Source organism: Coturnix japonica, chromosome 2 (genome assembly GCF_054131305.1).
Source record: "Coturnix japonica strain WE chromosome 2, WE-NBRP24, whole genome shotgun sequence".
In the NCBI taxonomy this organism is placed as follows: domain Eukaryota; kingdom Metazoa; phylum Chordata; class Aves; order Galliformes; family Phasianidae; genus Coturnix; species Coturnix japonica.
This window is the reverse complement of record NC_140664.1, coordinates 117,495,898-117,515,612: the sequence shown is the minus strand read 5'-3', so window position 1 is coordinate 117,515,612 and position 19,715 is coordinate 117,495,898. Positions and strand designations below refer to the sequence as shown.

Sequence of the window (19,715 nt, the reverse complement as noted above, 5' to 3'; positions counted from 1 at the left end):
AAATTGGACTTTTTTATTATTTACAATTAAGACAGTCAACAGTTTCAGCATCTCTGCAAGAACAACAGTTTCTAAATGTGAAGTGTTCTGCCTTAAGTGTCATCAACTTCTAGCACTAGCACTGCGGTACTTAAAACAGAGCTCAGAAGAGTGTAGTGATCATTCCCGCGGTAGTTTCTAACCCACCCTTTATCACTGCTGAATCTAAAAACAAAGCCTGTTCCTGAGTCCAGAAATGCAGTGTAGACTTGATTTACTGACCTCTGACAGTGAGATGGCACTGTGTGAGGCTGTGTAAGTGGGCGCAGGTGCCACCATCTCAGAAGTGGCAGAAAAGCAACATGCGCGGGGAGTCAGTGTTGTAAGGCAGTGGTTGGCTCTCATCCCCCCCTGCTCTCATTGGGAGGTCAGGATTTTGAAGAATTTTCTTCCTTACATTGTAAACATGAGAAGTGCAGCGCTTCTAACAGCAAAATTTGCAGACCTGAGGAGTAATAGCACAGTAAATGGCTGTGTTTCCATTTAGTTCAACAGGGCCAGGAAACCAATCCCATCTTGAAGAGTAATTATTTTACTAACCACGGACTTTGCATTCAGCATCATTAATCAAAGTTGAGGGAACTTCAGTGTTCAACAACTTGCCTTAAAGGTACTGAATCATAAGATTTAAAAATACTTAGTGGTAGTATCTCTCGAGCACAGTACACCAATCATTGTCCTTACCTACTGGAAGATACTGAGCTACAGATCACACATTGCAGTACTGAATGTACGTAGTTCACAGCCCAGCAAAGTGTCCGGGGAGTCTCAGAGGCTCAAATGTAATTCAGGACTGAATCTGACTGCTGGCAGGAATTTAACAAAAGGTAAAGGAGAAATTACTCATGTAGCTCAATTTAGTGCACCTCAGCTGAACAGTGAAATCGGGTCGCTGAAGCTGAAGAGCATAAACATCCTCCATTTCTTTCTCCATTGTCATCCTTGAAGGTCTGGCTCTGCCTGGGAAAGGTGGGGCAAGGCTGCAAGTTGTGAGTTGTATAGTGTCGGGGTCTGCGGGATAATGATAGCCTGTGGGGAGAATGCAGACAGGCTGTGCTGAGCCATCAGGGGTGTACCTGTAACTAGCAACTCTGATTTATGGCTTCTACTGCTAGCTCTTCTAAAGCAATTTAACAGTTCCTGGGAATACTCTAAGAGGTAGCATAGTCTGAACTAAATCAAGTGCCATAAGTGTCCTGTGAAAACGGGAGCTATTGTATTATCCAAAATTATCATTAACTGACAGAAAACAGATTTGGGAGAAAAATGGCAGCCCAGAACAGGCAAAATTCCCATCAAGATCTATCAGTCAGAATAAATATCCCTGGTGAATCAAATGGGTTTACAGGAGTAGCAGAGCCTTACACTCAGCTGTAAGGACTTACTCCCCCGTCACAAGATGTATGCATAAGTAACCCCAAACTCCTATTAGCTGGGGGCTTGGGAAGGAGACTGCTGAAAGAGGAAAGGTCAAAGCCAGGGTACAGCTGTTTCAAGGAGTGTTCACCTCAAAATTCCCAGCACCTTTTAGTTATCGCTTACTCTGTCTCCATCTTTTGGGTTGGGCTGGCTAACTGGCAGCATTGGAGGGAAAAGATGAGCCTGGATTTGGCAAAGTAGTGAGATGTCTCCCTTGGGGCAGAAGGGCTGGGCCTAGAACTTTAGGTCTATGAAAAGCACAGAAAAGCTCAGATCCTAATGTGAGGGAAGTTCACAACCTGAGCCTATCTTGATTCCTTTTGTTCCTAGTCAGTTTGGCACCTTAGTGCTTACATTAAATTAGGACAGCAGAGCTTCACTTTGCAGTGCGAAGGCTCCGGGGGACCTTACTGCAGCCTTTCAATACTTAAAAGGTTCTTATAAGAAAAACAGAGAGAAACTTTTTACAAGGGCATTTTGTGATATGACAAGGGGGAATGGCTTTAGGCTAAAAGAAGAGAGGCTTGGACTGGACATTCAGAGGGCAGTGAGGCATCAGCACAGCTGCTCAGAGAGCTGTGGGTGCCCCATCCCTGGAGGTGCTCAGGGCAGGGTTGGATGATGCCCTGGGCAGCCTGAGCAGCTGGGGGGCAGCCCTGCCAGCAGCAGGGGGTTGGAACTGGGTGGGCTTTTTTACCTATCACTTCAGAACAGCAGAAAAAAGAGAATTAAAATGGGAGACAATGCCCAGTGCGGTGTCACAGTAGATCTGTAGCGTTGAAGGTACAGTTAGAAAAGTACCTTTAGGTAGAGCTGACACCCATAGAAATGGTGCCAATGTGTAAAACGCTCCTTTCATGAAGCAGGCAAAGCCAATTGCTTTTTCCATGGCTTTTTAAGAAGTCAGATGCTAGTTATAACCCGTGAATATGTATTTCTTCCTTTATATGGATAATTAGCTGCTTTATGTGTGGCGCCTCCTGGATTAAAGAAAATTCTCTTATGCAAATAAGTAGGAGAATAAACTGGTCAAATTTACACATGGAAAATCTCCTTTATATAAATATCTATTATTTATTTAAGCGAGTTTCTTATTTCTTAGACAAGTGCTAATTCCAAGACAGCTCCCATCTATTTAAAATGTTCGCTCCTAATTGTTCTTTCAAACAATGCCTGTATACAAACACTGCAGATGAACAATAGATTGTGACTACTTGCTTAAAGAAATGAGATAAAAACCCGTTTCAGAAATGGCTTTTTCCACTAAATGCTCAAGTCCCATCCCACTGCAAGTGATGGCAAAGCTGCGCTGATTCAGCAGAGCACGTTTTCACTCCAACCTCAGTGCTAAATAGATCTGATGCAAGTTACTCTGAAGATACTGCTTTAAACAGTTTCTTCTGTCCCGTGGAGTAACAGAGTGGGTTGATATTTAAGAATGAAAGCTCATCAAGTTTAAATTCCAGTTGTTTCGTAATAACAGCCACATGCTACTTAGAGATTATGTAAGGCTGAAGTTTTGGTAATTTAAAACTGCTTTAAAGTGACCTTTACATAGTTCCACATTTCAGCATTTTCAAGAAGCGGTCGGTATCAGTCCTTACTCATAAATCCTTACATTAAAGGAATCTGCAGGCCTGGGCCCTTCGTTAGCAGGCTTACAGTACGGAAGTCCTGCAAACATTTATATGCGCCCTTCATCTTACTCATCGAGTCTTTGCATGGAAACTGACATCACTGCTCTCAGTGGGCAAAATCAGACAAGATGAAACATTAGTTTTTAAGAGAGGTCACTCTTGTTTTAATTATCGAGAACAGGATGCTAAGCAAGAGGGACCCCCGGCCCAGCACGGTTGTTCTTATGTTCTTCTTTAGCTACAGGAAGGCATGAGAGGAGAAATATTGTTCCTTCCCAGTTAGATGGCTGATGGGTTTGAACCTCCATCGGATGCTGTGTGTGAGATGATGCAATACGGCAGATTGGCATTGTAAATCCGCTCTGCGTTCTGCTTCCTGGCTCACAGCTGTAGAGATTCACTCCCAAAACTTCCCGTGAAATACCTCTGCCCCTTCAAAAGCTTCGTCTTCATGTGGCTCTGGGCCCTGCAAATGCTTTGCGAGTAATCCCATTTAGACGTGTAAGGAGCTCGGTTGGCACTGGTAATGCACTAAGCAGATACACGTGTGGAATCGGGGCTTGGTTAGGTAACAAAGTATTCCTGTGATATATTGTTTTTCATTACATTCGCAAAAAACCCAGCTTTGGAAAAGAGGTCCAAGCGTTATATAAATTCGAGGTATTGACCCCCAGCTCTAATTTCACTGTATCGTCACCTCGAACAAAACGTTTGGTGCTCTTAGGAACCGCATCAAACCCATCGGGCCGGCTACAGAACGCGGGGCCCGATCCTCTCATGGTTCCAAACGCCTTTCGTTAATTTGTGCGGCAGAAAAACCGCCCCGTGGAAGGAAACCAATCCCTGCACCGAAAGGCGTCACTGCGCGGAGCGGGACTGACACCAAACCGGCAGCCTATAGCCACACACCGAAGCGATTTGTTGTTCGCAATTAACGACAGGCGAAAGAAAAGCAATATAAGAGTTACAGCCAGTCGCTTCGCTTTCAAAAATACAGCAGTGGGAAAAAAGTACAGCCGTGCCTCTGTGCCGCTTATTGCGTGCAACGATGGAGGCGAGTGTTGGAAGGGCCGCTGGGGCTGCCGCGGGCGGGGGGAACCTCAGCGAGGGAAGCCCCGTTGTTTGCATTGCTGTCGCGAGCGCCGAGAACACTTGATTTCTTTTATCTCTCGAGTTTTCATTATCATTTAAATTTCATTTTCCATTAATTGATCAGGGATTAGCGAAGCCATTAGGCGAGAACGAGACGAGCCAGACGCGATGAATAATTCATGACGGACGGTTCTATTTAATTCCCGTCGTACTTTCCAACTTCCCTCCGACTCACGAACTGCCGGCTGCGGTCCGGTCCGGCCGGACCCCGCACGGATCCGGGGTTCGGCCCCGCGCCGCCGCCGCCAGGTGGCAGCAGCCGCCCGCGGAGCGCGGAGGGTCGCGGCGCCCGGCGGTCTCCCGATGCTTATCGCTGCAGCCGGGAGCGCGGTCGGCACGGGATGCTGCTGCTGCTGCTGCTGTATTGCTGCTGTATTGCTGCTTCCCGCAGCCCTTCGCTCGCCCACCCCCCGGGCAGCGCGGCCCGCAGCGGGCGCTCCCCCCCTCCCACCCCCCCGGACCGGCGGCCCGCGCCGGGCATCTCATTTATCCCAGCGGACAGTGGTTGCCCCATTAAAGCGCGGTCCCGCCCTTCGCGAGGAGCTTTAATCTGGGGAAGTTTTATGACACTTTGTAAATGTGCAAAGTTTTTAATTAGACTCGCCAGACAGCCCGGGGCGGCACTAGCGCCACGAAGTCTTCATGCTTCTCTCTGCTTTACAGCACAACAAGCCGCTCTACTCCTTTGAAGACAATGCCGACTATGTCTACGATGTCATGTGGTCGCCAGTGCATCCCGCGCTCTTCGCCTGCGTGGACGGGATGGGGCGCCTGGATCTGTGGAACCTGAATAACGACACCGAGGTGAGGGCCGGGGGCGGCGGGGCGGGCTCTCACCCGCGCGGGGCGACGGCGCCGCCGAGCAGCCGCGGGCATCCCGAGCCTCGGGGCGGCCGGCAGGACCGGGCAGGGCAAAGCAAAGCGAGGCGAGGCAGGGCCCCCGCACCCCCCCGCCGCGGGGCTGCCCCGCTACCTGCGGGCTGGGGGAGGGCCGGCGGCAGCGGGCGGTGCGCGGCTGGGGAGGGCTCTGCCCCGCTCGCCCTCGCCCCGAGCGCCGCCGGCACCGCGGAGCGCCCCGCCTCGCCCCCATCGCTCAGCGGAGCGGGGGGGAACGCGGCTGGCCCGCGGCTTCCTGCCCTCACCTGCTTTCCTGTGCAAAGTTTGCAGTGTTCGCCGTGATAGCGAAGCGCGCAGACGCAAAACAAAACGCAGGTTTTCGTGTATCGCTGCTGACTGCGGAGCGGGGGGGGAGAGAATGTCACACCTTCACCTTTCGTCTCACAGCTGTTGGCAGAAGCACAACGGCCGGTCCCGTGCGGCTCTTTGCAAAGACCGAGGTAGCAAGTCTCGTATTTTCACAAGCAAGTCTCGTATTTTCCCAGCCGTGCCGAACACCCATCCCCACGTCCTTGTTATTTCCCCACGTCCTCTGGTTATTTCAGATCAAAACCAACCAAACGAAACGCTGCAGGTGTGTACTGAAAATACCGAGACTGGATCTCCCTGTCCCCTAATGATGGTTATGAAATGAGCCATCGTGTCACCCATAGGCTTAGATGACCAGCAGTCAGTATTCAGAACAAGAAGGGAAATGTTTTTCCAGAGCTGCAGTCTTATGTGTTTTTAACTTAATGGCACATAAAACTAAGAGCTGATAGAACGTCAGAGAAAAAGGCAGGAATAGGCTGGTGGTGTTTCATGACACACAACAACCTGTTTTCTACAATGTTGCGTTGCTTTTTTTTCTTGCTTTGTGTGTTTTGAAGATAAGTTTGTTGGTTAATCCATCTTTCCAATAAACACGATCTACATTTCCACCGGAGCAAAGCACAGGCGGAGTTTATGGCTCCCAGTGACTGGCGCTCACCATAAATAAGCACGGACAGGTAAGAGGAACCAGCACTGCACCGTGGAGGGGAGCGACGAGGCCTTTTGAAGTGCTCGAGCAGGAAGCAGCGCAGCCTCCTTAATTAGAGCATGTACAGCTGGAGGACATACAGGAGGAGTCTCCTCAGAATTTATTTTGGGAAGGGAGGGACGGATCCTTCAGGTGTTCTCATTAATGCAGCCTTAAACACAGAGCATAAAACCAAGTATTTTACAAAAAGGGGGAAAAAAAGCCCCAAACCTTCCCCCCTCCAAATAGCGAGGCTGAAATCATTCTCTGCTTGAAATCAACTGATGTTTTGCCATTTAATTCAACAAAACCTTACATTTCTTAATGGGGCTGCTTGATCCCATTCCCATCAAGAATAAGGTAGTGTGTAGGAAACTGTTGGTGCGTTTTCAGTGTGTTTACGTATAAATACACAGGAACATCAGCAAAGAAATAAAAATTAACTTCAAGCTCTATCCTGCGTCTCTTCTGTTTGCAAGGCCACCCCTGAGCCCACAGATGATTTCCACTGTGAGGCTGAAATCAGCTCCTGCGAGGATCAGTTTGAAATTATTTCTGCGGTGTCAGAGCTTTGTGTTTTTGTGAGAACTGAACTTGTGCCTCTGGAGGAAGAAATGGCACCGGGTTTCCTTACTGAGCGCCACCGAAGCAAATTAAATCTCTGGAAACGACAGCGGTGGCAGAACTTGAATAGGTGTGAGGTTTTGTTCAGCAGAGGAGCAGTACGAAGCAACTGCAAGCAGTTCTTTGAACATCATAACTGAAAGTGAGCATTGCTTGCTTTTACCTCTGGTAGGTTGTTGTAATTAGTTTATAATATTCAAGCTTTCTCTGCTCGATGATGCGGTGTCTCTGTGCTCGGCTGTTTGCTGAGAAACCTGTCAGCACTTCTGTATCAGGAAATCCTGAAACACCTATTTTTGAGCTCGTTCCTTCTTCTAGATGCCAGACTTGTGATGTCAGGGTGTTTGTGAAGACGGTAGGAAACGAGAGGTATATTAATGTGTAACCATCGATAAAAATCTCTTTGTAAGAATGAGATACGATTGTTATTAGTGGTAGCTCATTTTGTTTAATTTGGGAAATAGGCCACATTATTATTTAGGTGATATTTTTAAAGTCAGTTAAGGAAGTACCTGGGTTTAGTTACGATACGTTACCTTCACCCTTTTGATCTGTAATGCAGCTTTACACTAGTGTTGCTCCCCAGATGTATGAATAACTTTTCCCCCACAAACGAAGCTCAGCTGATAAACATAAATGGGATTTAATCGATCCCATTGCTCTCAGAATCTCAGTTGAGAATAGCCAGGATATTTGTATGCTGCATTTTTAATCTGCAGATACCAGAAATGATTTTTGTAGCAGCAGCAGTGCAAATCATCGCCTTTGACTTATATTTGCTGAATTAATATGAAAGACTTTAAAAGAGAGAGAGAGAGAGAAAAGAAGAGCTTTGTATCTTCATTCTTTTGCAAACTGAATAATGCTATTTCAGGGGTCCTAATGTGAGGTTTTCAGATAGCTTCTGTAGCATTTCTTCTTTCGATCAAGCTTGGAGAAGGTCCCTAGGCTGCTGCTGAATCTTGTTTGCCTATAAAATGGTATTAAATTCATCTATAGGATTGCTTAGTTCTCTCTCATATTCCTTTCGAACTCATTTTTGCATGCCATACCTTAGCTTTGAAAGCATGAAGATGGTGTCTATTTCTAGAAGCAGATGGTACATTTACAAGTAGGTTTTGATGTTGTATAAGCAATATATATATTTTTTAAGTATGTTCTTAGAATGCAGGTTCCCCTGACCACATCTTTCTTAATCTGTTACCTGTTAAATTATTGCTTCAGACTTGCTCGGAATCTGACATGGACCAACTTCACAAATAATGCCATCATTATAAAATAAATCTGTATCTTTAAAGTCTAAAATAGGTGTGTGCAATTTAACCTCTCGCCATTCAGAGGAGATCAATCTGTTTTAACATACGATGGCTCATCTGTATTTCTCTCTATCGTTGTGGAAAAGGGTTTTTTATTTAGATTTTTGAAAACTCTTTCATGATTGCTTCTTATTTTGTCAGATGGTTTAGTGGAATATTAATAGAACTTCACAGAACCATCAGATTTGATTTAAAAAACACAAACCAACCCATGGGTTGTGCCTGTGGCGTGCGCGCTGCTGCTTTTTATGTGGAGCGCTGGAAGAAATGCTGCGTTAACAGGAATGGAGCAGTCCTAGAACCAGAGATTTCAACCCCCCTGAAAGATTTGGTTGCAAAAGCAGCATCCTAAATGCACGCTGTGTCGTTAGTTCACTTGCAAGAAATAACTTTGATCTGCATTTCTCTGAGAAGAACGGCCGGTGGTGGATTTGTGCCCTCAGAACGCGCTGTTTTGTCGTCGTTGGAAGAAACCCATTTCCAAATGTTATGAAATTAATTTTGGCTGGAATTAACCGACCTTGTTTGTTGTTGGTTTTTCTTTTGCAGAAATCAGTGATCACAGAGCAAAACGTGCTTGTTGTAAATGTGATTTTTGTCCTAGCTTGCATGCTGCCATTGCCCATGGCAGGGCCCGGCCACACTGCGAGGAGAGCAGGCCAGCGTGCTTTACCTCTGAACACCATACGTTTTCTCATTGTTGTCCAGCTCTATTTCTACATCATCCTACAAACAAAATCCTTTTTCATTTCTGACACGGGGCCTTATGGGGCAGGCAGCCCAGCCTGCCATGCCCTAAGCTGGGAGGCACTGTGAGGTTCTGCAGGCCTTGGTCGGTTCCATGAGGAGGTGGAGCAAGGTCTCGGGGTGTATGTAAAGGCACAAGACGAGCAGCATGTTAGAGTCCTGCCACTGCTGCAGGGGCCATGTAGTCTCAGTAGAGCCTAACAGAACCTGCAGAGGCTCAGCTCCCAGCCTTCCCTCAGCTTGAGCTGCACTGAAGGCATTGGAGCTGCAGGAGGGAGATTGGTAAGGAAGCCCTATGGTGTTTGCTTCAACATTGTTTTTCCTGTGGATCACTGGACCTCTTTCACAGATACAATACAAAACTACAGCCCAGGAACTTAGATGAAGTCAATAAATCTTCTTTGTTGTTTTTGGGTTAACACTGTCAGTCTCACAATTTTCAATCAGGTTTTAATGCCACCCTCAGTCTGCCCATTTCCCTCTTGTGCAGCCACCTGCCCACGACTAAGACCCTTCTGGTCCCCTCTGGCTTCTGTCCAGCTGCCTCTTATTACATGGGCTGTTCTTCAGCGCTGCTTGCAGATCCCACAGCATCTCCTTGTCCCTGTCCCTACAGATTGACCTGCTGGAGCAGCCACTCTTGCACCTGCCGTCCTGTCCCATTTGCTCTGACCTAAGAAGTGTAAAAGCCAGAAAGCCTTGCTCAGAGGTGGCCATGCTGAGCTGCAGGCACCTTGCTCAGGCAGGTTCTCTTAAAGGAGCTGGATGGAGCATTGAAAGGCTTGCAGGTCATTGTCATTCATCTTATAAGGTGACCTAAATCAATGGAATGATCTACCTGCGTAGGACTAACACCCACACAGTTCCTTCCTCCTGCAGCTCCTTTTGATGCCTTCATTCCAGAGTAGATTACAAATACTTCTGCTAAGATCGTGCTCATTGCTTTATTCATCCCACGTTATCCTTATGTATTCTTGTGGATCGCCTGCTCAGTATGTTGGTTGACTTGAAGAAGGGAGGGAGTTTAGAAATTAAGCAGCATCCTTCCAGGTGTATTTAAACCAGAAGGCGGCTCCTGGGAATATAGGGATGTAAAAGAGGATTGTGGGAATATGTCGTAGGAGTTCCTAAATGTCAGCTCAGCTGTTCTCAGCCTCTGTTGTGTCCTCACCCTGCAGTGATTAGCTCAGGACTCTTAACTAATTCCTGAGCTGCGGCCTCAGCACCTATCTACCTGCATGGGCTCAAAGGGTGCGCCAGTTGTCTGTAGCAGTCAGGGTATTCGGGCCGTGCTGAAGTCAGAGTGGGACTGAAGCCAAGTCCTGCCCTCCACTAATTCTTGATCATCAGACAGTGAATTTAGAGAAAGAAGCAGATGCGGTTTTGCATGTCTCCTATGTTAAGGGGAAAAAATTATTTCATTTACTGCCCTATACAGTGGAAAAGTCTTCCCTGCGCATTCCAAGCAATTCCTTACTCTTTTTTTTTTCCTCTTTTAAGAACATGTGATTGAAGAAACAATGAGCTTTTTATTTTTCTTCCTTTGTCCTCCCCCTGACAAGGGACTCGTGACTCACCCAGCAAAATGGGATGTTAAAAACTGACCCCTGGGTTTGCAGGCAGAGTGATTTTATTGTCCTTTCTGTTCCTATTGTTTCGACAGGTTCCCACAGCCAGCGTGACAATAGAAGGAGCTTCTGCCCTCAACCGTGTCCGCTGGGCCCAGGCTGGGAAGGAGGTGGCAGTTGGCGATTCAGAAGGCCGCATATGGATCTATGATGTTGGAGAGGTATTAATTCTATTGTTTCTCATGCTCGGCTTCTGCAGTGTACCAACATCCGAGGCTGAGGAAAGATCCTGTATTGTTAGGGATGTAGGCTGTCCCCAAAGAATATGCCACCTGACTTTCAGCGCAGCCCCTTTTACTTGCCCTGTAGGATTTACCTTTTATTTTCCAGCATCTCTTGTCTCGTGGCTGGCTTATTGTTGGAGGCTTTTCTCAGCGTGACATGCTCAGATTAAGTCTGTTGTTTTAGTACTGAATAATGCTGGATATGTCTGAATATATGCAAAGGTACTAACAAGGGGAAATGAGAGGTGTCATTGTGGAGGATGGTACCTGCTTGTGTGTTGATGAGTATGTAGGTGCTGAGAAGTAGCAAGATGTGTATTCTGTGTCTGAGGCTGCTCTCAGTTCACCCTACTACATATTATAAAAGCCATCTAAACTGCGGCATGTTTGGCACTGATGGAATCTACCTCTGTTTTGATGAATAAGGTATAAAGTGTTCTGTCAGCATTACAATTCCTCGGAACAGTTAAGGGCGAATCTCTGAGCAATCGGCTTTTATGTAGAGAATTTGTTTTCTGTCATTATCTGTGATAGGATACTGAGATAGCCATCTCTACACAGTAGGGAAACATTATGGAATACATACAGAATTATCTGTAACTCTCATAAAGCGATTTTATGGCCCATAGCAAAATTGCTTGTGCATGACTCATATTTTTGGATTGCATTCGCTTGTGAGGGAGTTGCCTTTCCTCACAAATGTTTGCTGAAACTTCTAGCTGTATTGTTAGCATAATTTTTAAATTGTCTGTGCTTACTGCATTCAGAATTCCTCTACAACACTGCCAGGTCAGGCTGTTTTTATTTATTTTTCACTGTACGTGACTGCTCTGAAAAGGGGTTTTTCTTCTGTCTTTCAAGTGATACAACGGGCTATGGAAATGGTTCTGATGATAGCACTATCTGATCTTGTCTGAGAATCTAGACGGGCCGCAGAAATATCTCTTTTTGCATATCCTACACCAAACCATTCATAGAGTTGTTTATCCCCGCAAGCTCACCCAGTAGAAAATAGATTTACTGTTACTGTGCAGAAGAAGTAATATTCAAGTTTTTGGCCTTTTCCTCTGTGTAATCAGAACTCAGCTTGCTAAATGAGTCACAGTGACCAAGCTCAGATCAAAAAGAAGGGCAGTTTTCCATTACTTGAAAAGGAAAAAGAAAATAGCATTAGTGTAGATTAGTGTCAGAGTAATGTGTTCTGCTTCATGGGTCTTGTGTGCTCTGCCCATGTGGAACCCCAGAGACTCCATCTCAGCTCCATACATACCCACACAGATGGATGGATGTCCATCCACATAGCAGGTCATGGGCCATTGCTACTCCTCCTCCTTTTTATGTAATGAAGTATTCATTAATGTGTTGTGTATTTCATTTTGGCAGTATCAGAGTGCAATAATTCCTGCTTCAGGTGCTACCAGCGCTGTTATGTTGTTCGTGACCTTTGCTGGTTTTAAAAAGAAGAGTGCTCAGCTATTCTCCTGCACAACTCTTGTTGCTATAAAGCCTTAAGCGAGGTGCAGAAATACTTTGCAGTTTGAGAGTGTGGAACTGAGGACTCTTACATTGAATTGAAGCCTCTTCATTTTATTTAACCCTCTGTGTGAGTTTATAAAGAGCTCTGATGATTTGTTTCATGGCTAACTGTCCTCAGGCAAGAAGCGCAGTGAATTTATATGTCTTGTACTTTTGCAGTGTCTGACAGAAATATGGCAGCCATATAAGCTCCTTTTTTACTTCATTGTGCAGACACTGGCCAGTTTCTTCACTCAGGTGTCATCCTCCTTTGACTTCATTTTTGTGCAAGTTTGATTCAGATACAACTGTGCTGGTCCAGCAGTTGAGAAGGGGCAGTCGTCCTCCCCCTGTCAGCCAGTCATCCCTGGTGTATCCTTTGCTGTCCAATTTTTGTTCTGATAATAGTAGTATTTGTTAACCCACATAGTGACAAAGGAGCTAAATCAGCAGAGAAGAGTGGATTTGTTTTGTTTTGTTGAGGTGTTTTGGTCTGTGTACTGACTAATATTAGAGCACATAAAGCATCAATGACGATGCAAGGGAAGTGATTTGAGCATGTGGCTGGGAGCTGGACTGCCCAGCACCTGGCAGTGCCAAGATCTCACATTTGGGTTGGTGATATCGTATAGCCGGGGCAGCTGACCTTTCAGCTCTAGCATTTGACCTATGTCCTCCAGCACTGAGTTTTGAAAAGACCTCATCTGTGGAAGAACTCATCCCTGCCTTGCTGATAACTCAGTGGCATCCAGTTATTTGAAGGTGTGTTTCCACTTAGGAAGGTGAGCGTGGTTACTTGCATTAGAAAGTCAGCAGGTCACTTTACTAAAGATCCCAAATACTCTCAGCAAAACCATTAATGCTCCCCTTCCATGGCACGTTTTTAAAACTCTTCTCATGGCTGATCCAAATACCACATCAGATGAACTGTCAGCTCGTAAAACCTGGGCTCTATCAAAAAGATCTGGATAGATAAGTTACTGTGTTTTATTATAATACAACCTCTTTGAATTTCATGTTACTATATAAGCAGATTTTCTTACCTTTTTGAGCAGAGTTCACTCGAGGTATTCTAATCCGAACAGAAAACATCAAGCTATAGTATCATTAAGGAACAAATTTAAATGATAGGAATTTTTACTTTGGTAAGGTCATCAGAGTTTTAAAAACCTAGAGAACAGTGAAGATTACCGCTATTAACCCATGTGGTGTAAAACTAACATCATATGGCCTGAAGTGAAAATGTGAGACTCAGATCCTAACTTTGCATTGTTTGTGGAGGCAAGGACTTGGAGTTCAGGGCTGTTTTACTTGGATTTGTAGGATTTGGCCCCTTTTTAACGTGTTATGTGGTTAGAACCTTCATGACGCAAGAAATGGCAGACATGAAGGCTGTGGCAGAGTCCATGATCGAGGAGTTAAAAATAATGGTGACATTTTCAGTTGGGCTATATATGTTATCTCCTTAGAGTGTGTACTTTTAGTTGTTTGATTTCGGCATCGTCTCTGAAAATAACTGAACACATTTATTTTCACAGCGAGGGGTCTATTTTCTCCTCAATGCGTGCGCTTTATGCCCATTAGCATTAATGGGAGTTATACGCACACTTCCAGGGGAGAAGAGACTTAAATAGTCCATATAGATGTGCTGTGGATCAGTAACCACTGATTTAAAGACACTGAGTTATAAAATCAAAACCGAAACAAACAACAAAAAATATTTAATTCTTTCACTGTGTTGTGATCTTAAACCTAAATTACAAGAGGGTGTAACCAGTAACTTTTAATGCACTTTACTCTCTGACTGATCTAAATGTACAAACCTTTGCTGGTCTAGAAGCTGAGATGTTATTATGGTGTTAGTACGTAAAATGTATTCTGGCTTATTTTCTTGGGCAGCAAGTTTTCTGTATGGTAAAAGTTGATTTTAACAGAACATGGGCCACTGACTGTAAATTTATTCACGTGTCTGGATGATTGATAGTTAGAGCTAACTACTGTCTCTTTTGTACATATATTTTCTAGACAGCTTGCTCCCATTTTGCATGCTTCAGTGATGTTACACAGTTGCCGCTGTCATAAATATTCTCTAACAACCATGTTTGTTGCTTACCTGGCTTACTGAGAATACCATTTGCACCTTTGATTGTGAAAGAAGCGGCTTCTTTTTCACCCTCCATTCTTTTTTATTTTCCCCATTAATCTCTTACAGGTTGTGTTTTGTTTGCATTGTGAATGAATAGATAAAAACTGTAAATCTGTGATTTATTATTTCATTGTAATTGAATATAAAGTAAGTTTTCAGCACAGTACTGGAGTGTTTAAAATTGTAATCAGTAGGAGCTTATTGCTCTACATTATTCTGTTAAATTATTTGCAGGACAAACTTGCATCTGTTTTGCGGTGTTTCAGGCAGTTCATCCTAGCCATGCTTTTAAAGGATGATGAGTATGGTGAAACTGGAGAGAAATAAAATAACGGTCTTTCCCAGGACCATCCAGGAAAGCTGGCTCTGCCAAATAAAGCAGTTAAGTGGGACTCTTCAAGCAGTTATTACCTCTGTTGTTTCTTACAGTGAAATTGGCAGCATATTGACACTTACCTGACTCCATTAGGTTTCAGAGTTCATGTCTCCATAAGCCGTATCAGGGCTGTTTGCACACTTCCCTGTTTGCTCCATGGTGGATGTTAGTCCCATATCTCATTTTCAGAGGACATGACCAGTGAAGGAGGAGCTGGCAACTGCCTAAAAGACGTTGATGTGCCGTAAGGAATACCCTGTTAGTTCCTGTAAAATAATTTGCTTTGATTTTAGCTGCCTTCAGCAGCTGTTCTCAGATTCTGAGGGTTCAAGACAGAGAGAAATGTGTATCCATGACCTACTCTCACATTACAGAATGGCTATTTAGTCAATTATTTTTCTGGCTAGAGTAGGGAAGGGTTGATACTTGTACTCCTATCTTCAGATCCCCGTATTTCGCTATAGATTTCATTCAGGAAACATACACATTGTCTCTTTCATGCAGTTAAACTGCTGTAGCCCGGAGAGAGAAATATGAAACTAGGTTTTCTGTCATGTACTTATCCAGGTAGATTTTCCAATAGGTTTACTTTTGCCATTCTAAAGCTCTTATAGAGCATGTATCAAGTTAGGAAATGTTTTTACCACAAAAGCAAAGCTGAGACTTGACATAGAATGTTTTATTTTAAAGTCTCTGTTGAGTTACAAGTATTCTTGGAACACGGCGAAGTGGCTCGCGTACATATCGTGAAGGCAAATGTGAGCAATAATAAGGGGTTGTGCTTACAACCAAGTACTTTTCAAAAGCATATGGAGATCAAGTAAGATACAATAGTTAAAACAACAAACAAAATCCAGGCATAAAGGGTGATTAAATAGATTGTGAGGCAGAACCTGAATTTCTCCGTTGATATTTTTACTATAAAGGCTGCAACGTTGGCCTCAGAGGATTTTAAAAGCATGTTTTAACAAAGCAGAATCTCTTAAGAGTTGTTGGAAAATAGAGAGAACCGGGGTTTTGATTTGCTTCCCCTCCGCCCCCAGCTTTATAATGTTCAATCTTGAGAGACTTTTAAAACTGGAAACTCGTAGAGATGGCATAGAAAAAGGCAATGAGGGCGTATTAGAAACTCCAGCTTTTTACTTAAATAGTAACTGAAATATTGAACAGGGCCAGCTCTTTGGTCCTCATCAGCTGAATTTAGACTGATATAGCCAGTATTCACAAAGGGATTTTTGAAGTAGGTTAAATAAGAACTGCTTAATGAAAAAAATGCACTAGTTTGAAATCAGTCAATTTAATTACTGTGTTTTATGAAGGCCATTACCCATTGCTGATTACTAGGGTGATAAAATCTTTAAGCTTTGGTAGCCTCCATAGGGGGTGAGCCGATCTAAGTAGAGCAAAGTCCAGTCATTATCACCCTAAATACTTGTGTTTCTCATTACAATATTCATTACTTTAGGTTACTGTGAATGCTTTGAGGTCTTTATGTAAGCACTGGTTTCTTCTCCTGTAGAAAAATGATGTTGTTGTGCTGATGAGTTTAAATCAAACATTTAAATACCTGGACAGTTTAAAAAAAGTCTTGGCTATATCCCAATATATAAATGCATACATTTATGGCTGTGAGTCCCCATATATGTTCATATTCATGACTGTGTGCTTCTTACTGTAGCATGCTACTAGTTTGATAGGTAACGGAGACAGACATCTGTTGTCTTGTTTTTTTCAGTCTGTTTTGGTACTTAAATGAGCTTCTTCACTGGAGACTGGAATGGGGTTTAACATCCCTACTAACAGTCTGTTTTTAGGGAAGTGTTTTTCAAAAGGAAATTTGAGCTATGAAGTAACTAAACTGACCTACCCAATACAAGCAGATGAGGGCTGCAGCTATTTCTCTCCATGCCAGCCTAGCGCTTGGAGCTTCCCTTTCCCTGCTGCCATTTGCAGGCCATGGTGTGTTGCTGCTCCTCTAAATCATATTTGTTGTGGACTCTTGGCTGACAAAGCAGCTTCATGAAACCATTGCTACTCAGAAGAGTACTATAACATTGTTTTCCCTCTGGTTTAAAAATACCTATATTTTAGAAGACTTTTTGAAACATACCCAGCAGTGAGAGATGTGGGTCTGGACTGCTGGGAGGTGAGACCAGCCTGCAGAAGGAGGCTGAAGAACTTGGTGTAACTACCTGGGGAGGTGTGAGCCTGGTGAACTATGTATGGTTCATGTATTTCTAAGAGTGGTTACTGCCAGAGAGCGAGAACTTGTGAAGCTGAGAGCAAGGCTGTCATTGGAGCACCTAACTGCAAGCCGGCTGTGTCTTAAGCTTATTAAGAATATTCAAAACTACCGTGAGGATGAAGTTCCACATAAGCAGGGACAGTGAGAACAGGCAGCCTTGTAATGCTTTTGTGTGATTTAGCAGTAGATCAGACCTGGCATACAGGATGATCACTTCACTTGCCCAGTGTACGCTTGTTCTTAGTAATGACAGGTCTTCTTCTGGTGTGCTGTAAATGAGTGATTGAGTAAATGAGTTGTAAATAAATGAGTCTGAAGTTTTGCCTTTCTTTTAGTACTAGAAGATTACTCCTTAATACTAAAGAAGAAAGTGCAAGATTTTTAACAAAGATACCATTTGTCTCATTTGTTGATTACACAATAGGGTTATGCAGGTATTAGTGAATACAGGTGGAAAAGGGGTCTGGATAGTCACCCTAAAACTTAAATTGATTCTTCATCTGTGCCTTAAAATAACATCTTGCTATCTCCTTAAAGGATTTCACAGGGTAAAAAAATAGTAGTTTCCAATGTGATACAGATATCTTTTATAAGAATTCTTCCAGCTCTCATCACATGAAGTAAAAAGCTTAAAATAAGCCAACTAACAAAAATCTGGCTCCAGTCCTCTTCATTCATCTGCACGCTACTTTTAAAGCTAACGTATGTTTCCTTTTCCCTTGCAAAGGCCCAGATTCTCCCCCTGCAGAGAGGATCAGAGAGAACAAGCCACATGCGACAGGAGTTAATCATGTAGCTTAATGCACTATTAGAAGGCACTCAGATAATGAAGCGATGAGAGCAGCAGAAGAGAAGCTGTAAGAGATCATTCCCTTTGCACAGGAAGCCTGCAGGAATAGGAAGAGGGAGGGCAGTATGTGACAGTCTTCCTACAGGTATTTTCCTGCTGGAAAACAGTGTAGAGGACAAGAGAAAGAAGAAAAGGATCCATCTGATCGTACAAACCTGTCCACTACATGTTCAGTGCATCCGCATTAGTGGGTGGCTTCACTAATAGCTCCTCAGTTACTGTTTCTCCTGAAAACCTTTGAATAAGCTCATAGATAGATATAAGCACAAAGATAATCAGGGCCCAGGCTTTTCGAGGCTGATGTCTGTGAGGCAGTGCAGACAGTGAATACTTAAGCTGGTCTGCCTTGTTCTGGACCTGCACCCTGGAAAACTGCTGGGGAGCAGAGCTGAAGAAAATGCATGCCAATAGTTTCATGGAACGTGTATTTTTCAATATCTTGTTAGTTATTTGTGTAATATTTTCTCTAAAAGTTCTTGCACTTTTTGATACAAGTCTGGAAAATATTCATAGCTTCAAGTAATGTGGAGTGTGGAAGGGGAAAAGTAACAAATGCAGAATTTAGTTTGAACTCGGCCTGCGTTCAGCAATTTGCAGGTTTAATTGAAATGCGTGCACTATCGCCCTGTTTTTAAACACTTCTGAAACAAGAGCCGCTTGTATAATTAATTTTCTTTATGATTCTTCTGTGGTTTCAACTATTCACATCCAATAGCGGATTTCATTTTGGGAATCCTTAATTATGTCTTTAATGATTTTTTTTTATGGTTTGCAAAATGGTATGTGTTTAGAACATGAAAAAACTGTGTAATTAATGACTTGGAAGGTAATATACACTAAAATACCAAGTGAGGGAAGCTGTTCCTTACTACATCGTATTCAGTAGTTAAAATTCCATATGCAGTTTTTAATTTCAATGTAAAATATATCTTTGAGTGCTTATGTCTGAAAGGAAGAAAAAACAGTGCCATTTCATGGATGAGCTTCTGCAGGTAATGGAATGCATGCAAAACAAAAGGGAAGGCAGCAATCCTCATGGAAACAAACCATAACAAAAAAAAAGAGCAGTTCATACACTGGTTCTGATGGGAGTCCATTGCCTGTATGGGAGCCAAAAAGCAAAAAGCAGTGGAAACAAACTAAGCTGAAGACACCGTGGTGTTTCCTCCTTGAGGAAGTGCCCCTTCATTCATCTGGGCTTCCATGAAGACACCTTTGCCCATGGAGCTACAGGCTGAAGCTCTCATAGTTTACGTAAAAATGATCAATATGGTCAGGTGGTGTTTTTTTTCTCTCTCTCTCTCTCTTTTTTTTTTTTTCTTAAGTGAATATTGGAAAGAACAACAGAGTGAAAACTCCTTACCTTCTAGTTTTGATCTATTTGGCATTTTTGCTTTTTGTAATGCAATGGTGAGAACAGATCATAAAATCATAGGGTGATTGTATTATTAGTACTACTAGTACTATCTTCTAGGACTACTTGCTTAAAGCCCCATTCAACCTGTCCTTGAACATCGACAGAGTGGGGGTGTCCACAACCTCTCTGTGCAAACTGTTCCAACGTCTCACCACCTTCGTGGTAAATAATGTTTTCCTAATATCTAGTCTAAGTCTCTTCCAGTTTAAAGCCATTTCCCCTCATCCTGTCACTCCACACCCTTATCAAAAGTCCCTCCACAGCTTTCCTGTAGGCCCCGTTCAGGTACTGGAAGGCTGATATAAGGTTCCCCCAGCACCTTCTCCAGCCTACAGAGCCACAGCTCTCTCAGCCTATCCCCATAGGGGAGCTTCTCCAGCCCTCCGATCAACTTCATGGCCCTCCTCTGGACCTGCTCCAACAGCTCCATGTCCTTGTCCTGAGGGACCCAGAACTGGATGCAGTACTCCAGGTGGGCTCTCA

At 43.8% G+C, this 19,715-nt stretch overlaps 1 protein-coding gene across 13 annotated transcripts in view; it reads left to right on the top strand.

The window, feature by feature from the left end:
- DYNC1I1 (dynein cytoplasmic 1 intermediate chain 1) overlaps positions 1–19,715 on the top strand; it is a 174,284-nt gene that overhangs the window by 144,217 nt on the left and 10,352 nt on the right. For all 13 annotated transcript variants that reach the window (XM_015853636.3, XM_015853639.3, XM_015853646.3 and 10 more), the window contains 2 exons: positions 4,911–5,051; positions 10,495–10,620. In XM_015853636.3, the coding sequence (XP_015709122.1) occupies positions 4,911–5,051; positions 10,495–10,620 (267 nt within the window). The remainder of the gene's footprint in view (positions 1–4,910; positions 5,052–10,494; positions 10,621–19,715) is intronic.